We start from the raw sequence: 8,321 nt of genomic DNA, 5'->3' as shown, positions 1-8,321 counted from the left end.
TTATTGAGACACTGCATTTAAACTTTGAACAATAACCGAGAACCTTGCAAAAAGCCGGAGGGGTCCTTTGTTACAGGGTCAGTGTTGTGCCCAACTGCTAAATCGTCTAAAAACATAAATCAAAACTCAACAAACCCATCCCACTCCCCCACCCCCGCTGATTTTAAAAGATTAAATGCTCAGCTTTTTGAAGTTGTTCAGGATTCCATTAAACGGTTTCATCAGTAGTTAACTTTCCACGATTACACTGCACTCTGGGAGGGCTTAGAAGCTCCAAGTGCACGATGTCACAGTTGAAAAGTTAACAATGATCAACTTGCTGAAGTTCACCTTTTATCAGAAAGTATCCTAAGACAGTAATCATTGAACATGTGTTTTAAGTAATCTATTATGAAATCTGAATATTTTCTTTCACAGTAATTTCTAAAAGTAACCTTATAAAAATAAGCACTGAAAAAATTCCCAATTTCAATTTTCTGTCAATTATCAGATCAGAGTGGCTCTCAGCCCTACAAGAGCAGCACCCGCCCCCGGATTCTAGATCATCTGTGAATCCTTTTCAGGAGACATTTATTTTTACAAAGATGAGTTACTGAAATCAGGGAAAGAGACCCAGAACAGATATAAACATTTCTCCTCCTAAATAAACCAGTTCAGGTCAATGTGACAAGTTAATCAAAAAATAACGTTCCAATTAAAGATTCTGTAGGTTTTCTGTTCCCCAACAGACCCTATTTGAAGCTTTAAAAAAAATTAGGGGCCTAAATGTTGAGAAAGATTTCAGTACCTTCTGGATCAATAAGGATTACCATTATTTAGTTGAGCCCAAATTTACTATTTATAGTAAAATCAATGTTTTCAGTGTTGAAAAGCATTAAATCTCTTCTGACACCAGTTGTACTACACTTTCAATATTGATACCAAAAGAAGTATTTCTTAAAAAGTGGTCTGCTGAAATCAAGACAATATAGCTGCTTTGTTTTTTTAGAAATAAATGAAAATAATTTGTTCCAGGTACGAATTTACTTAAGATTTCTACCAACAGCCAAACAGTTAAAAGCAACATTAGATACATAGTTCTGTTAAATAACTTTACAAGTTACTTGTAAGGCCAGTTCTGAAAATGTAATGTGTATATCCATTGCCACCCGCTTTGATAAGTACACAAGCTTTTTAGAAAAATGACAAAATCAACCTAGTCTCTGAAACATGACCAACTCTCCCTCACACCATATCCAAAGTTTAAAAAAAAAAAAAAGGTGGTTGTTTAAAAATAGAGCTTATTCTCAGTTTCCACCATTCTTTCTCTAATTCTTATGTCCTCAATTACATTCTTTAAATTTCCAGTCAAAGTCTTGGTTGTGGGAAAAACATTAACTTGCAGAGTCCAACAATGACGTAGTATCTCGAGGGGAAGGCAATCCTATCCTTTAAACTTCCAGCAGAAAGGAAGCGACGGCTACCTTCGTTTGCACCCCCCTTCAGGACCTAGAACTTCACATTTAATGTAGTTCTTGGTTTACCGGCGGGTTCGAGGGTGAAATTTACTTCCTTCTCTTTCCTCCTTGGTGTTGACCTCCTTTCCTCTTGCCACCCAAGCCAGGCGGCCCGGAATTCATCTTGCTTCCCAAGCCGCCTTTCCTCCTCCCTCCTTGGCTGGGCAGACCCCCTTTCCTCTTGCCTCCAGGGCCCTGCCGGCCCCCTGGCCCCTGCCGGCCCCCCTTTCTCCTGCCCTTTTGGCTCAATTTCCTCCTCTTGGCTGCCTCCTCCTGTTCCTCCTCCCTCATCTGCTTATTGGTGGCCCTCGTTATATCCAGCTGAGGCTTTTTGCTGTTCATGACTCTCAGCATCTCCAACTGGCTCTTCTTCTCGGCTGCAAAGTCCCCGAAAAGAGGCTGAAACTTCCTCTTCTTGCCAGAGCCCCGGGGCGCCTTCTCCTTGGGCAGGCGCTCCTGGAAGCGCCCCACAGAAGCAGTGGAGACCTTGGCCACCTGCAAGGCGCGGCCCAGCTCCTCCTTACTCTGGTGTCCCGTAGGGTGCAAGCCAGCCGCGCTGGGCAGCTGCGTCTTGTGCGAGCGAGCTAAATTACGCAGCCGGTTCAGCTCGTTCTTGGCCACCCGTTCCTTCTTAGCCTGAATCCGCTTGGCAAACTGGTCCTCCAAGGGGTCGGCACTGCCGGGCACCTCTATCAGCCATTCCTTGGTGTCGTCGCGGGCGCGCTGGTAGCCCCAGCGGCGCCGCCACTGGCCGCTCACCTCGTCCCACACTAGATTGGTCTTCTTCTTGGGACGGATACCTTTGAGGCGCGCGAACTGCTGCCAGCGTGTAAGCGGCCGCGGCCGGGGCACCGGCTTCTCCCGCGGCAGGCGAGTGGTGGGCTCCGGCAGCCGCGCCACCAGCGCCTCCTCCACGCGCTCCGTGGGCAGCTGCCACAGCTGGTTGATGAGCAGTTGCGTGTTGTCCCGCGCCAAAGCCCGCAGTTCGGCCTCTGGAGTGGGTCCCTCGCGCCGCAGGCCCGTAGGGGGGTTCCGGTCCAACGCCAGCAGGTTACCCAGGTCGAATTCCAGCTCCAGTTCTTTGTGCACCGTAATGCGCTGCAACTTCTCTGCCTCGTCCTGCTCCGCCCTTGCCAGCAGCTCCTCCACGTTCTGGCCCTCCATGGCTCCGGCTCGGCGGTTCAAATCACTTCTCCGCCAGCGCCGGCTCAAACTAAACCAACAGAAACACGTGCGACCGCGCAGACGCTCGCCCCGGAAGAGAAAGCTCCACTTCCGGAGCAGCCGGAACTGGCTCACAATCCGGGCTACTCGAGGGAAGGCCGACAGAGGGCGGTGTTGGAGAGCAGATGGGATTCGTGGCGGTCCTTTTGGCTGGAGCCCTGAAGGAGGTGGAGCTGGCGGGAGGAGCCTAGACTACAAATTCCGGAGCCTTATTGGGATTGCGGGTCCCACGAGGCAGTGGCACAGGTGGGCGGCGCAGGTTCGTGGGGCCGCAGATTGTGGGGTTTCCGACCGATTCTGTCACATTTCAGTGAAAATGCGTTCTCAAGATGTTTCGCTAGTCAGCCCTTTTGGGGACACTATTCTACCAGAGCCCGACCTACTCGTGGCGGTCCTGAGTGTGGGCCGAAAAAGACACTTTCCACAGATACCTGCGAAGCTAAGTGTAGAGGAAGACTCGGTTTGCTTTGGGAGCGAGCGGGGCTGACAGACCGTTCCGCGTGGGCCCGAGCGCGCGCCCACCCTCGCCACCTGAACGCTGGTATTCCAGCGTCCCGGGCCCCATCCTCTCCTAGCTTGTGGCAAAAGAGCGCCGGGCTCTGCAGTTAGGGTGCTTGGGTTCCAATCCTGACGACCAGGGTTTTGTTTGACCTTAAGCTTTAACTCGTTTTAGCCTCTTTTAAAAACCAACCTCCTAGGGCTGTTACAAAGATAAATGAGTTAATATTCCCCCAAGAGAGTTTAGACTAGGGCCTGGAACATGTAAGTACTCAATAAATGTTAGCTAAATACCAGTTATTTAATCTTCGCAATGGCTTTGGGAGCTAAACTGAAGAAGCAGTCTTACACAGTGACCAAACCCTAGGTTCTTGAGTCAGACCACCTAGAATGAGATCTAGGATTACTGTATCTACCTTGTACAGGTTGTTTAACCTAAGTTGTCATAAGTTAATAAATATACAACAGTTTCTGGTGTATGGTAAGTACTCAATAAGTTAGCTGTTATTCACCATATTCTTCTGATGACAGAGGAAGGCTTGGAGAAGTAAAATGACTTGTCTAAGGTTATACAACTAGGAAATGTGAGAGCAGGACGTGGCTTACTCATGGCTTTAAGACTATGTACATATTCTCTGTAATGTTTTCCAGGCTCTTGATACTCTAAAAGTGTGGTCCCTGGACCAGCATCATAGCACCAGCTGGGAGTTTGTTAGTAATGCAGAATTTCTGGCCTCACCCCAGACATAATAATTCAGAACCTTCATTTTAATAAGATCTCTAAGTGGTGAGTATGTACAGCCATGTTTCTAAGGCACTGCTGATTGTGTTGTGCACAGATTTTGTTTTCCTTTAAAGGGTGGTTGGGAATAGTGAAGAGGCAGACATGCTGGAGAATTAACCTATAGAAACGGACAGAATAGCCATTAGGAAATAGATTTCAGTTGAGTTTCTGCTAGAGAGGGCTTTAGATACAGCTGCATCTGTCACACCTGCCCCATGAGTTTGGCCTCTTTGTGAGCTATCTTTCCTCAGCTCTCTGTTGTTCGTTAATTCATAAACCATAAAATGAGCACATTTTATATTTCAGGTATTGTGCTAGAATCTTCTTTATCTTTTCTAAAAGAGTTTTAGGATTTGCCAGGGTTTTTCTGAAACTTTATCTAATACTCAGCACCAAGTCTTTAATACCAATCATCCCCCAGGCCAAGGCTAGGTCAATTGCCTTATTGGGTAACTGGTTTGAACTTTAAAATTTGGGAGATTTGCTGTGGAAGAGCGTTAAGGACATTGGCAGCTACTCTGGACTTGGCTTAGCTTTTGATTCATTTATTGATTTAACAAATATTTGAATACTACCATGTTTCATACAGTAGATGCAAAGATTATTGAAACCTTACGGAACAGTGGGGAAGAAGGAAAGGTAAAGAGAAATTTACCATAATGCATGATTGGGCTTTTAATAGGAAGTGCAACTATGTAGGATTTAGCTCCTTTATCAATCTTCTGAGTTAGATTTTAAAAAGCAGATGTCGACAAGTGTTGAATGGTATGGATTCTCACTGGATGAAGTACTATTTGATTTGAATCACACAAGTTAGCTCTTAATTGAACTCTTTTATGCTCAATGTTTTTTTTTTTTTTCAGTCCAAGTGGATTCTAATTTCCTTGATGACTGGAGACTTAGGTTTTACTTCCACTTTGCTGAGCATAGTGCTAGATACATAATAGGTATTCAATACATGGTTGCTCGAAAGAATAAGTTTATTAAATAGACTTTTCTAAATTAAAAAAGTATTAATGTTGACTATGTTAGAGTCAAGGTAAGCAAAACTATTGATTGGGAATTAGGGCTTTAAAAAAATCTTATTGAGGCGAGTGTGTAAGTGGAAGTCTCCAGCTTGCATTTGTATCATCTTTATGTTAGGTAAGATTGTTTTGTGCAGTGTCAAGAAAAGTAGAGCCTACCAGGGATGTGCAAATGTGAAATTATTTTGACAGTACAGCAAGTGGTTGCACATACTGTCTTTCCTTTGTTGGTTTTTCCCTTTGTCTTTTCTCTGTTGGTTTTCCTTCTTCCTTTTGTCTCATAAGCAGACAGATCTCAAGTTTGGTCACTAGATCTTCCTTCTTTTCCCTTTATACCTGCTTTCTATGCCATTTCATACACTCATGGTATCAGTTGCCAGTTTGGGGCAGATGGTTCTTAGAGGTACATCTTTATTCCTTTCCTTTTCAGAGCTTTAGGCTCAAATCTCCAATTACCTGCTGGGCTTTTCCACCATACTCTAAATGCAGTATGTTTAAGGTCACATAACATCCATCCATGCCTCCCTCCTCCCCAGAGAAATGTTTATAGAAGGTCTTTCATGCCCAAAGTACTCTGCTGGGCATTGGAAATACAATGATTAGTAAAAAAAATGGCTCAGTTAATGTTATTGTCATTCTAATCTAGTAATTCAGGCTTGAAACTATGATGTCATCCTTGACTTTTATCTTTCCACTCCAAATCCACTCAGGTAGGAAGTCCTGTTAAATCTGTCTCCAAACTGTCCCCTTTCCATTCCTGCTACCATAACCTTACTCCTTGCTTCTCTAGATCCTCCCTCACTCCACTCTGCTCTCTGCCCCTGGCTTCTAGCTGGGAGCAGCCAGCAAGAGGCAGTGACAGAAGATCTGAGGGTGTGAAGAGAGTGAGGTGAGGGCATGTATGCCCCCAGCCCTCTGCAGGTTGTGGGGTTTGGCTGGTTCCTCTAAAAGGCCACAGCTCCAGTTGGGCAGCTCTCTCCCTGCAGCCACCCTCTCCCAGCTCCTCTAACTGTTCCCCTGGTTCCTTCAGGCTTGGAGTGGTCATGGCTCTTGCCATTGCAGCACTCTTCTTTTTGAGTTTCCTTAAATTATGCCCATATCTTGGAAATATTCCCTTTGTTGATCTTTCTTAAATTACCCAGCTGGGCTGCTACCTGTTTCCTGCCAGGACCTCAACTGACATCCAGGTTGCTAGCCCAGGAGCATTTTAACAGTTTTTTTGCCTCGGGTTTCTCTACAGGCCAGTCCTAAAGATTTACCTTGCATGGATCTGGACAAGTCACTTTTGTCAAAAACTCCCTTTTCTACCTAACTAAATGTGATTGTTCTTGGTCTTGGATGTTTGTGATCTGGCCCCAAACAATTCTTTTTACTCACATGGCATGATAGTGCTCCTTATGTTTGTTTTTCAAATATTTCTTTCCCATTCCTATTTTTCATCTTAGCTATCTTTCTACAACCTTAAGGACATTCCTCAAAAAAGGCAAAAATGAGGTACAGGAAAGAAGAAGCAATAATTATATTTTTGTAGCAACTATTGTGAAGTTTTTTATTAACAAAAGTGAACCCATAGGGAGATTCCTCCCCTTCCTCCCTAAAACCAGAAATAAGAAGTTAATAACTTTTTTGTAACTATGGTCAGTAGAACATTTTTGTAAGCAATTTCTTTGTTCTTTTGGTACTGCATTAACTTAGATTTACTTTAAATATTTTCTAGTTGCCCCTTTTTTTTGGTAGTAGAAATTATTGCAATATTCAACCATATTTTTCAGCATAGTTATTTTGAGTATTTTTGTCTAGGAAATTCAATGTGCCAGTAATTCGATAACGAGCAGAAAAGAGCCCTTACAACACATTATTCACATAGTTCATTTTTACTGATTTATAATTTTAAATTGGAAGTACTGGAAAAGAAAATTTAATTTTGAAAATTTCTTAATTATAGACAAAAGCTGTGTATTCACATGCTTCAGTTTTAGTCAGAAACCTGTACAAAAATCAATTATTTTGTTTTAAAAGAGAACAAAGAAGGTATAGCAGTGAGGTTTTTGTGTAGTTAGTGCAGAAGCAGATAAAACATAACTATCAAACATGGTACATCTGTGTAGAAAGTACTTTGGATTTTAGGGTAGTAAAAATGATGGTAGCATTTTGGAATTGTCTTAGTTGTTTTGCTCTCTATAAAATACACAATGGTTTCTGTTTTTTAAAAATTGGCAAATGCAGTTTTCTTTATTTGCCAAAATCTTATCATCACTTGTAAGACAAATAAGCACCACTGGCTGATGGTTTTTATTCATAAGACTTTATCACCAAATCCCAAAGGAATGAGATTGGTGTTAGGCTTTAGATTTTACTTCTATAAGGAGTTCAATATCAGAATGAAAGATTGATGTAAAATGGAAAACTGAAGTTCCAGAATTTTAGAGATATTTGCACTCACTCTAATAACAAAAAATATAGATATATTTATTAAATTATCTTTTTCTATTTTAATTTGTGAAAGTAAAATTGCAATGTCAGAAATCTTTTTGGGTTTCTCTTAATAAGTTATTTATTTTTATAAATAACTTTATGGTGATTTACTCTGGATTAGGCAACTGAGTCCTGAGTACCTTTTCCCTCAGGAAAGCAACTTCATTGTCACACAGGCTTCAATTTGTCTTTGTAACCATAGACCGTGTGTGAGCATATATTAATCCAGTTTTTCTTTTAAATTCCCCACATCAGCAATATCAATAATACACAGGAAGTTATTGGTATGTCTTAACTGAGAATTGTTTCTAAGCATTATTAACCCATTAGTTTTTAGAACACATCTATGAAAAATATGAATAGAAATACTAAAAATATAACTACATATATGATAAATTCTGTAGCCAACACTTTTCTTTTTCTAGGTGCTTTTGCTTGCCAAAGGAAAGAACCTCTTAGTGCAAAGAAGGAATGTCCTTGTTAGCATCCAAGAGTGCACTGCAGTCTTACCTAGCTCCCTGACCACTTGATAATGCACAAGATCTAGCTGCTTGTGGCATGTGTACTTTCCCACAAGAACTAAATATGTCTTATTATTTAAAATGTATAAATAATGTCCCTGGTATTTTCCAGTATTTATTTCATTTGCTTCATTATCCAAGATGGTGTGAATTTTCAGTTGGGGAAGCTGACTTCTTATGGTGGGCCCCTTGGGTTCTCTTTTCTGGAAACTCTGTGGATTTCAAAGGAGATACAGTTTAGGTCTCAGAGTTTTGAAGAATTTTGACTAGGCGGCCTTTATGATTCATCTCTGTGATC

General features: G+C 42.1%; 1 protein-coding gene across 1 annotated transcript; it reads right to left on the bottom strand.

Moving 5' to 3' along the window:
* Positions 1 to 814: 814 nt before the first annotated feature.
* RRS1 (ribosome biogenesis regulator homolog) lies at positions 815 to 2,770 on the bottom strand. Its single transcript, XM_011364597.2, has one exon. It carries the CDS (start codon positions 2,658 to 2,660, stop codon positions 1,545 to 1,547), a length of 1,116 nt encoding a protein of 371 aa, XP_011362899.1. The 5' UTR covers positions 2,661 to 2,770; the 3' UTR covers positions 815 to 1,544.
* Positions 2,771 to 8,321: the final 5,551 nt, after the last annotated feature.

This window comes from Pteropus vampyrus, unplaced genomic scaffold (genome assembly GCF_000151845.1).
Source record: "Pteropus vampyrus isolate Shadow unplaced genomic scaffold, Pvam_2.0 Scaffold99, whole genome shotgun sequence".
NCBI lineage: Eukaryota > Metazoa > Chordata > Mammalia > Chiroptera > Pteropodidae > Pteropus > Pteropus vampyrus.
Note: the sequence above shows the minus strand (reverse complement) of the source record. Positions and strands in the feature narration are given on the sequence as shown.

What these genes read in the sequence shown, in the direction of transcription:
- RRS1 (XM_011364597.2), bottom strand. Translation starts at nt 2,660, where the DNA reads ATGGAGGGCCAGAACGTGGAGGAGCTGCTGGCAAGGGCGGAGCAGGAC.